Genomic DNA, 14729 nt, shown 5'->3' with positions numbered 1-14729 from the left:
CAGAAAATAACTAACTCTGAACACTCACACAAATAGACACATACAAGGAGCAGACAAGAGGGGACAGGCAATCACATCCTCCCCGAGAGAGTGTTCTGCAGCTTAGAGTGTCTTATCTCCAGTGATACCCAGCACAAGTACCACAACGTGTTGCACTCGTGAGACACATTTTGAAAACAATAGTGAACAAAAGCCCACCAGTTATTTGAAGGTACAATGAAATCAAGCAGATAATGCTTGTCTGGACAACAGGAAGGAGGGAGAACACTGCTCACAGATACTGAGAGACAAATTCTAAAGGACTGAGGTCCTTGTGGTGGCCTCAAGTTGTGCGAGATGAAACTAAGCAAAGACAACTCATGACATTAACCCTAATTCAGTTAGATGTGGTCTAACCTTAAAAAAAAAAAGCAGATGACCCTCATTATTATTAATTTCCATTAAGACAGACTACTGACTCATATAGCACTTCACAGGGAACCCACGACTGGTAAAGAGAATGGTCTAGATGAGCTAATGCAGCCTCTTAAGGCTCCACGTCAGGAAAAATCAGCTACAACTCTGGATGCAGTTTGGCTTATGTTCAATGCCAAAGCCTTTACGTAATACTCCAATGCAATTTCTGCAAGCGACAGAACCAGGTTTTCTGATTAAAATGCAGGTCATTAGGCAAGAAGATTGAAGACAGGCACATATTTTATGTGTTATTTATAAGCCTCTGAACAACACAGATCGGGGTAAGCAACGAGAATGCACCAAGGAACGTGGATTTTTTTTTTTTTTTTGAGAGAGAATTACTGTGGTTCTCTGCAGTGTGGTTCAGATATGAACCATGGTGAGGTATGGGCTTCACAAGCCGGTGTTTTTCAAAAGCAGAAAAGTGACTATAAAGATGAACAAAAAAATATTTTGCAATTTACAGCTCAAAATTGACACAGATTTTTTTAAATCATTCAGAACCTAAGACCCACTATGCCGAGTGCAAACCCATACTGGACTTTAATGACAAAACTTTCAGACATAAAACCCCTCGAGTTGAAAAGCCAGAATTTTAAGCTATACCTTGTACCTAGTTGAGAGATACTGTTATTGTGGCTAATATATAAGAATAATCTGTCTGTTTAATAATGTTTTTGAGCTGAAATCATCCCTATCACCTAATCAAGGAAAACCTAAGAAGAAGAATGGCCTACTAAGCCATATCAAAAATCCCTTGTCTCCCAGTGTTCTGTCCAACAGTGGTCAACACTCATCAATAAAATTGGTATTTTCCATTTTCTCCACCCCCACCAGCTTGCAGCTCACGCTTCATGTGCCAATGAATTAAAAAACATACATTGAAAAGTGCTGCCCTGGTTCTTCATTTTGAGACTATTCCCTCACAGTTTTACTGCGTGCTGAGTTTTGATCATTTTGAGATAACAAAAAAATAATCTCCTACTTATCTTCTAAGGGCCCCACATGCTCTTCCATATTTCTGTCAAGTTCCCTGCCTCCTCAGTATCTTCACCAGGCTGAATGAAGAGGTCTAGTCTGCTCTGCTGTCCCTAATTGAGAGATTATTTTGTATATTTGCTTGTTCTTGTTACCCTTCTCTGTACTTTTCATTGGTTTACTCAATAATTTTTCATCTGGAGTAGATAACTCATGCAATATTCACAATGTGGGCAAGCCATGAACATATCTAGTGGCATTATGCCTTCTTTTTTGTTCTCTACTCCCTTCATAATAATTTCTTGGCTTCTAAGCCTTCAACTGAGTAACAAGCTGGCATTTTCATAGATTGATATTTCTCTCTCAAAAAAACCCTCCAGTATCTTTCTGAGTGGCAATAATTACTTCAGTTATTCAGACCATCACTGCTTCCATGGTTAGAAGCGTTTTCTCCCATAAACATTATTTTATGTTTATCCATGCTTTACAACAGAAATGACTGCCACAATGTTTTCTCACCCTCATTAAAAATTGCTTTTCATGAGGATATTGAGCAAGTTGCAGAATAGGGCACTGTTGGACTGCTTAGCAACTTCCAGGACTAGGAAATCTGATAATTTTTCTCACCCTTTTCCCCCCTCAACCTTTTAGCCAGTTCTTTACCCTCAAGAGGATCAAACTCTCCTATGCCACAAAAATTTCTTTAATAGCTTTAAAGAATTCAACATTGCTCAATCTTGCCAAGATTTGGAAAGATTAAGATTTGAAGCATGGATTTCTTTTGCAAAAGTCATATTTACTCTTCCCATGAAAGCTACGCAGTCACTCCTCACCTCAGCACTTCTTGATTTGGCAAGTATCATAACAAGAGGGTCCAAAAGCGTCCCAGTGCTGATAATGTGTTTCCGTAAGTGAGAATATGCAAGAATTTACACCAGATTTGAACCAGCCTAAGGAAACAGTGTCTTTGGAAGCAGACAGGGTACAGCAAGTATCTGAACAAGTACCTGTTCAGTCTTTCTCAATCAGAAAGCTCTTTATTAGCAGGTGGAACATTATTTTACGGTCCATATGGGATGGAAATATTAATATGTTAGGATGCTAATTAAAGCAAAAGTTAGAAGCTACAAAATCTTGAATTTATTCTATATTTATGACTCACAAAACATTAAAGATATATCCCTCTTCCATTATATTTTAACTTATCTTTATATTATTCCTACTGGAGAAGATGCTCCTCTCCTACAGATTAGATGAAAGGCACAGCCTAGTTCCAAAAATTAGCAGCAGAAAAAAAAGGTGTGCTTTCCCATTGTAGTTTTCCCTCTGTATTTGTAAATCCTTTATGTTTTCCATTTCTGTTCTCCGAAACAAAGAGATGTCTGGAAAAAAATGCTGTTTAAAAATTTAATTCTTACTTAAAAATTGCTTCTATGAGGATCAAATGGATTATTTTCTGGCATTATTATATAACACAGTTGCCGCTGTCGAGGAGTGAACTCAGTAATCCAAGGAGGCCCCTTCCAAGCCCCCTCCCATCGGCTTTAAAACTTAGCAAGAAAAGATTAAACAGACATAATGTCCAACACTGCAGACATCTGAGCAGAACCTGTCACTTATTTTTGAGATGTACTCCCACCTTGCTATCTGGCATGAATTCAAATAACGTACTACCATGGGTAAGCACCAGAACCGGCCTTCAACTCTGCCCAGATAAGGGCTCATAAAAAAGAAATAGCGTATTTGCTGGAGCCCTCACCTGATTAGAAAACAAGCACTTAATAATAAGGCAGCCTGAGAAATGCCCAACTGTCAGAACTACAGGAATCCAGCGGTTTGAAATAAGATTAGTTCCACTGCCTCAGCTTCCCGCAGCTGTGCTAGAGAATGTAAAAAGCTACGCAAGAAAGACACCGATTCATGATGCACTTTTCGCAGTTTTATATTTAATACTCTAAAAGCCATATTTGAGCAGATTACATCAATGGGATCTTGTCACACGTATAAAAGTTATAAACTGATATTGAATCACAATAGGTCATTTTCCAGTGCATGTCACTCTCTCGCCCTGGCGCACACACACTGTACGGTTTTACAGATGCAGCGCACGGCTACAAATGTGCAACACACACTGGAGAAAATGACCACCTCTTGCGTGTTTGTAAGATCATTTCTCTGTGTTACTCGGGGCTAAAAACAAAGTGGAAAGCTTAAGACTGAGCTACAGAAGAATTAAGCAGTGAAAGCAGGGCTGCTGCAAAGGCTGTGTATGAAGGTCAGGACCTACACTGGCAGGTTGTAAGGACAGCAACAGAGCTCGTGGGAAGGAAGAGCTTGTGCATTTAAAACAGTAGTTGTAAGGGTGCTGTAGAGCAAGAACTGTGCAAGCTCTTAGCTATGTGGCATCACAAGGACATTTGGTGAACGGTGTTAATCATATGTTGTCTTTTCCTAAGGACCACCACTTCCTTATCCACAGAGCCCTGAGGCATGTCAGAAACCAACCAGGGAACAAGGGGTGGTGTATCAGAGCTTTCCGTGACATGGAAGAAGTGACACCACAAGCTCTCAACTCCCAGGAACAAAAGAGTGTCCATGTCAGAACGGTATTTTTTGCTTTCTACTAACATTCAAAAAATAACAGAAAAATTATGTAAAGAAATTCACCTCAGTATGATGGAGCCAAACAGAAACAGCACAGAAATCCACCGGTTTAACTCTTTTAAGAGTCAACAGGCTCCACATAAGCCACCTTTTAATAATGAGAGACAACCTGCTGTTGCCCTTATCACAACTAGTTACCACACCTTGTTGGGGCAGGGCTGCATGAGCAAGTTACGATGGAAGAGAGAACACTGGGTGCAAGGAAAGCTCTTCTGTTCCACCTTTGCAACAGCATGCTCCCACCAGCAGGTGGGCTTTTGCCAAGCACAAGGTTTTTATGCATCTTGGTTCTTATCTGGCTTTTCATGAGTAGTTAGATCACAGAATATATAAAGAAATTTAACATGAATAGTTGCTTTAAGATTTTGAGAAATAATTTGAATTTCCTTTTGTAGGAAAAAAAAAAATCCAAGAGAACAGCAATAAATCTTCCACAGGTTCAGTACACGTGGTTTATAAAATAGCTAATAAACACAGCCTCATTCAGTTACCTCTAAAACTCATTCAACTTAATTATATTAAGGATATTTCAAATCAAAATTTGAATTTGATATGATGTAATATAGCACAGAATTCATTCCACCATAAAAGACTTTCTATCCAGGACTGTTTAATTTTCTCTCTCTTACCTGATATTAAATTCAAGCCTTAAGTACGAAGTGTGCCATGTCTCTCAAAGTTAAAAGAAATTAACTGCAAATAGATCCCCTCCACTTTTTTGTTTAAAAAAACTAAAAGATAAAAAACAAAGGAACCAACCCCCCTCACCACCCTCACTTCACTTTGAGAATTCTCAGTTTGGTACGTTTCCAGTTACAAGGTCTTGGCTTCCGCTGAGCACAGTTTGAAATAAAATAATGCAGCTTGTTCCTACTGCTGGAACATGCAGAGCAGAGCGTGCAGGCGAGGAATCACTGGCTCCGGCCCAACGCTTCAAACCTGTCTTACACTGTCACTCCAATCCTGGAGCAGTTTATATATAAAGTTGTAAGATAAGAACACACAGTATGAATACCCCTCCCTACCGAAGAACCAGACATGCTTTTATCTTGGACAGAGGCAAAAGGAAGAGAAATAGCAGAAAGATAGGAACGAAAACACAACCCTACTTGTGAAATGGCTCATTAAGGAAGGCCAAGTGACAGGTAAGTAATTCTTCTTCCCAGGCTCTGTCACAAAGGGAGAGATTAAACCAACCAACCACACGAAGTTTGAAATGCTTTGGATAGCCGTTCTCTTCTTTCCCCCTCTGATCATTTACTATTCTTTTGACTCTTTAGGTTTCTGAAATAAACACCTCTCTTTGTGTTATTCAGTCACCAGGCCTGGATGTATTTTTGCTTATTTTAGTAGGGAGGACATAAAACACTTGGCAGATATAAAAGTTAAGATTTTACAAGTTCTGTATGATATTAAACTTAATAAGACTTAAATTCTTTCAGTGAATGTGGGATTGACTGTAAACATTTAATAATTATTAACAGGTCCCAGAGATTATTCTAACTCTCCTAGTTTCACTTACCTTTCAAAATGATATTGTAATGGGTATTCTGAGATTAAGCAGCAAGTCTTACTCTCTTTCATTTTCTGCCCATTCTTACATGATTTTATGTACATGATTTCAGCCTTCCGTAGTATTTACAATTCCATGAAGCAGTTTTTCTCTCAAACACAAAGTAGGTCATGGTCATATAGCAAGAGACTAGCTAATACCATACAAAACGGAAATGGAAGCTTGTATTTTAGAAAGGACTGCTCAAGTACTTAGTCCATAGCACTAGAAAGCAAAATTAGTTAAAATATCTTAAGCTCATCATTCATAACGGAAAGCAATCAATACGCATTTCCAGAGCAAACAGAACAAAAACTTAACATTTTCTTTTATAAAGAAAAACACAATCTTATTGACTGATAAACCTTGAGATGCATAACACGAAACTTTGAACTAAATCAAGCTGTGTGCTCGTTTTGATGTCCAGCCATTTTTAATAGCGAGTACTCTAGAGTATTCAGTGGCTTTCATCTCTCAGGCCCTTGATGGAGCCTAAGGAGCATTAAGACTACTCCTTACCAAAAAAACCTGCAAAAATGCAGATTGTCGATGTATTTTAGCCCACTCCTTCAGTCCATCCAGAGAAGGTCACTGGAACAGCTATTTGACAGTATCATTTATCTACTTTTTTTTCCTGTCAAGTAAACTATGAAAAAGGGGCTTCACCACAGCATAAATGTTTGTACATTTATGTACCAAACAACCCCAAGAATTCCTATATACAAAACACCCTTTTTCATGTGAACATAATAAGCCAACAGAAGTTCAGTAAAATCACCACACAGAACCACAGAATTGAGTTGAGGGTGCAAGGGGGACCTAGAGACCCCCAGGTCATTTCCTCTGTATGACTGTCATTTTTAAAAAGTACTGTGAATAGAAGAAATTATTCTGCATTTTACTTACAGTGCTCAGCTTACTACAACAAATGAGGATGCGGCGTTCATACAGCATACTGGCATAGAGATGCAGCATGTTGTTGACATCAACTGCTACAAAATACTCTGTCAGATTTCTCTGGGAAGAGAGAAAATAATTTTTGATTCATGGTATCACAAAAACAAGTGTCCTTAACAAAAAAATAACCCGATTTCATCCTCCTGTTACGCTACATCCAGTACATGGCTTAACAAAAGAAAGCAGTATGTCATCTTATGTCAGAGTACTTTTTAATTGCAGTACCTTTCCCCTAACTTTTGGGGAGCTACGTCTTGGAATAATGAAATTGATGATGTTTCACATACAGCTTCTTAAATACAAGGTACTTGTCTGAGAAAAAATATGTTCTGTCACTTTTATGGAAACTTCAAAGCTGCCTGATAAAGTACCCAAAATATCTCACAACCCAACAATAAAACCAGCTCTCTCAGAGGACAATTCTAATATGATAAATTCAAATGTAAGCTCAGTCTATGCTAGAACAATTCAGGTAACTGGAAATGCACACGGGCGTTTAACACACAAGCTAGAACCAGTTACACAGTTTGTCTGAACTCCTCACTCCGGGCACTCACACACGTCTGCCCTCGGTGGAAGGCAGAAATCACTTCCTGGGGCGCTGGGGAAACCGAGGAAGGGGACGGAGGATTCTCTCTCTCTCTGAACATTTCAGTGCATGCCCATCTCTGATGAAGAGGCAGGATTCGAACATTCATTTTACTTGACTGATCAGTACGTTTATAAAGTACAAAGAAAATGAATTGCAGTAAAAGAATACTGTAAGCAAAGCACATTTGCAATCTGTCTTCAAAGTATAGACAGAAAGACCATGACACAAGCAAGTAACTCTGCTGAAACTTTACATATTCACTTCCTAGGCAACACAGGCTTCTTCCTCGCTTTTGCTGCTCAGATTATTAAAGAGTACCTATGTAAAAATAATTGTAAATAGCTGAAATTCAAAAAAGGAGAGCAAGCTGCACAAGAGGCTACGGTCACTTCATCCCCTACATCATCCCAGCAGTCAGCAACATCATCCATTCACCATTACCAACGTAACTGCCCTGTGCACATGCTGTAGGGGCACGAATAATGCATCATTTACTAAATAATTAAGATATCTTCTAATAAACAGCAGAATGTGATCCTAGGATTTTTATTATCAAAACTAGAAAGCCCCCATGTAGGTAACTTGATGAAAACATATTATGTTACGAGGGGTTTTTACAGTGCAAGGCAAACCAAAAACGATGTTTGTCTGTAGAGGATATTTTCACTTCTTAAAACACAGAAATTAAAAAAAAAGGGGGTGGTGGAGGAAAAGGTAATACACCCAAAAATGCTGAATTAGGGCATTTGTTTCCAGATAGCTTCTTACAGATATGGAAGGGTTGCTATATGATAAAGTCTTATACAAAAAGCACATGGGAGAGCAAAATTAGATTAGTCATGAATTCAAGTGCAATCTTAATCATCGTTAAATAAAAAAGTGCAGAAAAGCAAAAAGCAAATATGATTTAGAAACTTAAAGCAGCTCAACAAAGCCTATTAGCACTTTTGACAGATCCAAAGATAACTCTAAAACCACCAATACTTGGCCTGAGAAGCCTGCCAAGATGCTTCATACTGTGCAAAAATATGTTCCACAGCTTGCCATCCAAACACAAAGAACCAAAGAAAAATTAAGCATTGTATTTGGAAGACTTTTGTACCAGTATCTAGCTAGATAAAAACTAAGCTCATTATGGTTAGCTTCAAATATGTTAACATAAAACAATCATTCAGGTCTTTGTTACAGAAGAGCTATAACCACAGATAGGTAAATTCGAAGAAGAAAAAAAAAAGCCAACACATTTTGCCAAAAACCTATTAAACTATCATGTACTTTTTCTGTATTTCTCATCCCATCTGTGCTGATTAGCATGATATTTTTGTCTAAACATAAGCTGTCTTCTCTACGGCTCTTCTTCCCCCTCTCACCCATCTTTCTACGACGCCAAAACACGGCGCATGACGACACAATTACTGCAAATAGTGTAAATTAAAATAATTTTTAAATAGCACTGAACTCCCTTTGACGCCACCCAAATCAGGGCCGTGGCAGAAGGAGCACAGAACCCCTCCGTTCTGCCGGCCGATGTACGTGTGCATGGACGTGTAACAAGGCAACAGCATCCACTAGGGAGAGGAAAATAGACACGGGGACCTGATTTGCAATTATTCTTTCATCAAGTCTACTGTAGCGAAATACTGGCTTTGAGACACAAACGTACCTTCAAATGGAAAGACTTATAAGGTTTTAGTCTTGTCTGCTCTCAGAAATTTGCCAATGACACCTGCGAAGCATGTGGGCGGTATGGTAATGTATTGATACTAGGGAAATTCACGTGTTAGCTCTAAGTTTTATTTATAAGAAAGCTGTCATCTTTGAAGATGAAATTGGGACTTACACATGTATTTTGAAAGACATGTCTCATAAGTGACAAAACCATGAATGAGTTAAATAAATACAAACGAAAGCATTCCAATTTGCAGTATAATTGTTGTGTACTTTGTTTCCTAGGATTTAAACCTTCCTTGGGAGAGTAAAAAGTGGGGTTTTCAAAATAAAATACAGGAACAGGTATCCCCACTCCCCTCAAAACTCAGTAAGAGTGCTACAACATTCCCTTATGCTCCTTTGGAAGTTCACTCCCAGATCAATCACCTATTTGATCACTTGCTATCTAATATCTGCAAACACACATGCATGCTGACTTTCGAGATAAAAAAATATTCATGTACTTCTCTTCCTCCATCATCCAATGAAGAATTTCCCACTAAAGGAACAAACCAATGAGCTCTCTCCTCTGCAGAGAGTGAAGCTCAAACATAGGAACATGGATTATACTTCACTTATTTTAGTCTGCTGTTGAACAGCTTCATTTATAAGACTTCAGAAAATATCCTATTAGAACAGGGCAATAGAATTGAGTCAGGTTTCCTTCTCCATCTTCCTACTGGAAATCCTCATCTTATTTAGAAGTTTGCTTTCTTCGAAATATTGCACATGCAAAATCTAACATGGGTTAGGTAATCTGGTACGCAGCTAACACCCTTATAACACCATGCTGTTGTTTGGGAGACCAAAATAATGAAGACAATATACTTCATCAAATGGTGTAAATATAGAAATAAACGGGGGGGGGGGGGGTGGTGTTAAAGAAAAACAGGTAGCAAAAGACATACATTATAGTGAGAGAAAAATCAAGCATTTTGAAATATAAGACTGAATAATACAAAAAATACACCAGAAAATACCATTCCAGCTTGCTGCCTTACCTGGTATTTCTGAAACACAACAGGTACTACTAGGAAATCTACAGTCTTGCACTGTATTTCCTGCAACGAACCCAATTTAGTTCTGAAGTCACAACGCATTCACAAACCCTTCATATAACTTAAATCTTTTGAAACAGTGAATGCTTAGCTGTTCCATAAAAGCCTCCATGCTAAATGTTTTCGTGACTCATTAAACATATTGATCTGACACAAAGTCAGATAACTCCAAGAAGTTTATTAACACTTCAAGGGGTTCTGTGCAGCTCTCCATTAATCATTACATACAACTTCAAAGTTTGGCACTACTAAAACTTTTGCTAATACGGGTTTTAAAACGTAATTACTGATAAGATATGTAGAATTTTGAATAAATCATGCCAATTGATTAAAATCCATGAAGATCTATGCTCATTTAATGTCTTTGTATGATTCCCTAATATGTTCCAATTCTACATGGAAGTTGCATTAACAGACAGATAAAACTCTCATAAGAAATTACACAACACTCATTAGAAAAAAGTAAAAGAAATGCCTGAGAAATAGAAGACAGTCAACTGTAACAACAGCTAGACCAATGGATTTGATATTTAGTATTTTTCTTTCTTACAATAAGCCCTAGCTTTTTAAATTTGGGAACATATATATATATATAGAGGCATATGTATTTGTTAACGGAATGAAATGTTCTTCCACTCCTGTTCCCAGAGGTGCCCTGGCTCACCCCACCCTTCACAGCGGCAGCACTGCACAGGATACCTACCTCGACCCAGTCACGTTCCCTCCGAGGCACGTCAGCACCACTCAATGAATCAGAGGATGCTTTTCAGCATCACATGGCACCCCCTCCCGTGAGGGCTCAGCGTTCAGCTTTCAAAGGGTTTCCAACTCCTTCTGGCCCAAGGCCTCTGCTTTTATAACAGCCTTTGATTCATGAGCATTCATCATGTCTCCTGCTCAAATGTTTTGGGAAGCTGACTCATATCTTTGAATATAAAGCGAACATCACCAGCAGACATAACCAACAGAGCATAAACACAGCCATACTTCCCAAAGCCTTTACACACACACGTAGTGTGTTATTAAGCTGTTCCGTCTCAGCTAAAGCAGGCCCAATGCAGATTATCTGCTTTTAATCCCTGCCACTGGTTTCTTACCCTTACTAGCTCGTTTCTCTCTGCCCTCCACTTTACCAGTCTATAAAATGGAAATAAACTTCCCTCCTTGCTCTTTCTACAAAAATAAAGCATCTTAGAGGGAAAAGCACATCTATTCCCTTTACTGACAGGGTATGTGTCGCTATGAGAAGTCTACAACACACAAAAGCTACCCTCTACGTTTGTAAACAGAAACAAAAAGCCCCAAATGTTACCTGCTATACAAATCACCCACAAACGAGATTAAATGTCTTGGTTATTCCCTTTTTTCCTTTCATGCCATAAACTGAGGTACATGGTGCTAAGGCATACCGCAAAATGTTCAAGAGAGAAAACTGAGATGCCATGCATAGAAATTTGGCTAAGAGACATAGCAGGAGCATATTAAAGGGTATTTAAGAGAAGCAAATGCCACCATTGTCTTCCCCCAGACCCATCATCTGGCTAGAAACCTGAGGCATGCTGAAATACAGACAAGACAACTTCGTGAGGCTTAAAAAGTCTCTGAAAAAGCGGCCTTAAAGAAACCAGGTACGCTTGACGTCTTCAGAAAGCCAACTAACAAACGGATCCTTCTTCCTGGTCTCTTACGCCATTCTTTCAGAAGGGTCTCACTCCATGATTAGCAGATCTGCTTTTTTCTACCCATATCAATTTGTCCATTAGTACTTTATACTTAATACACTCCAGCCTTTCATCACAAATGCAGACTGTCAACCCTGGAATGCTATTGTGTAAACACGATCCAGCAGGAAGACGTTATCACAAAGGAAAGCACAACGGTCTGAGCAACTACAGCCCATAATGTACCGTTAAAGCAGAGCCCAGATGTTCATCTGAATCCATACAAAATGTTTTAAGTGAGGATATATGATATCTGAATTCTGACAGCTTCTTAAAGAACAAGGCAAGTTAATACCAAAGTGATATTTGATCTTTCTTAATACTACCAATATGGATGTTTAAAACATCGAATTCATTCACTGAAGATACTGAGTATCAAGATTATCTCCTTGGCTTGACTAATAAGTAGCTATAACACTTTAATAAATAAAAACAACATATCGTATTAAAACATTTTTTCAAATAAAATTAATTTCAAACCAGTATGTTACCTCTCCAGCAGGTCTCAACAATTACATCACAAGTTTAGTTCTTAGTTTCAGTTTCACGCTGTACTCAAAGTCTCATACCTCCAGAAAACCAACACAGCTATGCAAACAGTGTGAGGTCAGCAAGGGGAGAACGAAACGTCAGTGTGGATGCAGAAGAAAAAAACTGCTTCTTTCGTTGTGAATATTAAGTTTCTTTTAAAACAGCAATTCTTTGGAACTTATGAGAAAACAGATCCTGATTCAAGTTAGCCATAAAGGTGAAATGCCTCAACAGATTCTTGTCTTCTTTTTGATACAAATTAAAGTCTTGGTAAAGTGGGTGAAATTCCTTTCTATCGTAATCCTGCATTTTTATGTAAAGGATGACTCTTGTAGTACTCACTCAAATGCCAGTCACAAAACTGCCTTGAGATTACTTTCAAGAATTTTTCATAGGCTTATTGTAGTGACCGAATTTTCGCACCAGTTAACTCCATCATTGTTCTCTGAAACGCCACCACTGTTACATAGTCACCAAATCACTGTTCTTTCCCAATTTTGAGTAGGCTAAAACTATAGATGTGCATTTTAAATTTCTTCACATATTAGAACCAAGAAATCATGGAATGTCAACAGTAAGTAGTAATAAAGTGGTGATAATAATAAAAGCTTTCTATTTTTTAAATAAATACCTTGACTTACAGCTTAAGATAATTATGCTGCCAATTTCCTGTTCATTTGATATCTTTTCTTAATTAAAATGGCAAACATTAAATTCTACTGTTATGTTGTACCTCAAAAGGCCTGTAACTCATGTACTTCTGCAGTTAGCAACACAATGTTTTCAGCCCAATACTTATCATAAATTAGCCACCTGAAGTTTACTCCAACATGTAGCGATATTTTACAGAATATAATCTATTACTAGGCCAGCGGTAACAATTGTTATCTATTTTCCTGCTGATACTAAACAGAAATGGTAAAGTGCACAGTCCTCTAGAGTACTCACATTTTCAGGTATACTAGGAAGCTCTCTGATGTCAGGCACAGTAAAGTAAGAGTGCTAAAAAAGAGCAAATATTGATTATTACAATATTGTCAAAAGTAATCTAAATTTATTGCTTGGTATTAGTAACAGAAGTAATAGCAGTTTCTCAGCTAAGTAAAAATGACAGAACATTTGTTACCAACTACCAGTATGACTTCTTTGTCGGGGATTTCAAAAGCTGGATTCTCAGATCACCCAGGCAATATGAAATGCATTAAGATGGAAAGTATCAAATGCTCCTGAAAAGTTATATTACATTTTTTTGTTCTTCAGAGACGCTGATACAGACAGACTCACACAATGGATGACATATGCCAAGGAAACTCCAAGGCAGCCTATAATTCAAGCCATCCTTCCACAGCCCACTGCAGGTTGCATGATGGACTCCAGGAAACAACAGCACGCAGGTCCTTCTCTGACTGACAGCACCAGCGAGTTGCACTGAACACAATGGTGAAGTTACAGAAATTTCCTGAGAAATGCTTCCTAAAGTTTGATGCCTACTTACCTGAGAAGTATTACTGAAGTTCTAGGTCACTTTTACATGCCTTAAAAAACACATTTTGAAAGACTATATTGGTCCTGCAATTTCATACTCCATTCTATTGTTACACTTTTTTAATGGTCTGCATTCCAAGAGACCAGGATCCCTCTAGTTCCCAATCTGACTACGCATGGTTGTCATGGTTCTTGGTTAGAGCTTTAGGAAAGGCAAGGAGAGAATGCGACCGAACTGCTTTTGTAAATCGACGTTGTATACAATTGATATTATTTTTAAGACTTTCACAATTTGTCTTAGGGCTACTTATTAATCACTTGCTGCAGCTTTAAAGATGTTATATTCTTGGCATAGTTCCACAATTGGCACAGTTTTCTTGTATATACATCTCAGACATTTCAGTGCTTCATGAACAGTCTATAACCCAAAATAGCATGCGGGTGTAAGAGCTACACTGAATATAGACACTAAATGTATAAACACAAATTTTTGCTTTTTGATATATCACTATTTTAGTTTGGTGGAAAAGATGAAATGCAAAGATAGTTGCATATACTATTCCTGTACATCACACACAGGAACCTCACCCCAACCCCAAAATAGGCTACAAACCACCAAAATAAAATGCACAAAACCACCACAGCTAACAGTCCCTCAGCTGCTTTTTTATATCCTTTCTTGCTTCATCACCCATGAAATGTCTCAGACAAGGGCAGACTGGCAGCATTCCTTGAAACCACTGGTATGAAAAAACTGAAATATCCCAACTGATCCTTGCCTTCCGAGGCAGCTCGTCCCCTTAAGACAGAAATGCTGCTCACAAACGAGCCAGCCTCAGGAGGACTGGGACACTGCTACCGCCAGCTGGTGACCCAGCAAGGCCAAACAACTGTTACCTGTCGACTGACATTACGGGGTGAAGTGATGAGAGTAAGCTGCTTGTTGCCAAAAAGTACTTTAGAAGAAGGAGCAAAGGAAATGAGAGGGAGAAGAGAACTGTGGCTGCACACGCCACTAGTTTCAT

General features: G+C 38.5%; 1 protein-coding gene across 12 annotated transcripts in view; it reads right to left on the bottom strand.

Annotated features, from left to right (window-relative positions):
* Positions 1–14729, bottom strand: part of DENND1A (DENN domain containing 1A) — a 182240-nt gene that overhangs the window by 90905 nt on the left and 76606 nt on the right. For 10 of the 12 annotated variants that reach the window (XM_068413818.1, XM_068413823.1, XM_068413819.1 and 7 more), the window contains exons 8-9: positions 13168–13221; positions 6557–6667 (exon numbers count right to left, since the gene is read on the bottom strand). In XM_068413818.1, the coding sequence (XP_068269919.1) occupies positions 6557–6667; positions 13168–13221 (165 nt within the window). The remainder of the gene's footprint in view (positions 1–6556; positions 6668–13167; positions 13222–14729) is intronic. The other 2 variants (XM_068413821.1, XM_068413827.1) reach the window with 1 other exon arrangement.

This window comes from Nyctibius grandis, chromosome 16 (genome assembly GCF_013368605.1).
Source record: "Nyctibius grandis isolate bNycGra1 chromosome 16, bNycGra1.pri, whole genome shotgun sequence".
Taxonomy (NCBI): domain Eukaryota; kingdom Metazoa; phylum Chordata; class Aves; order Nyctibiiformes; family Nyctibiidae; genus Nyctibius; species Nyctibius grandis.
The sequence above is the reverse complement of the archived record's forward strand: the minus strand, read 5'-3'. Positions and strand labels throughout refer to the sequence as shown.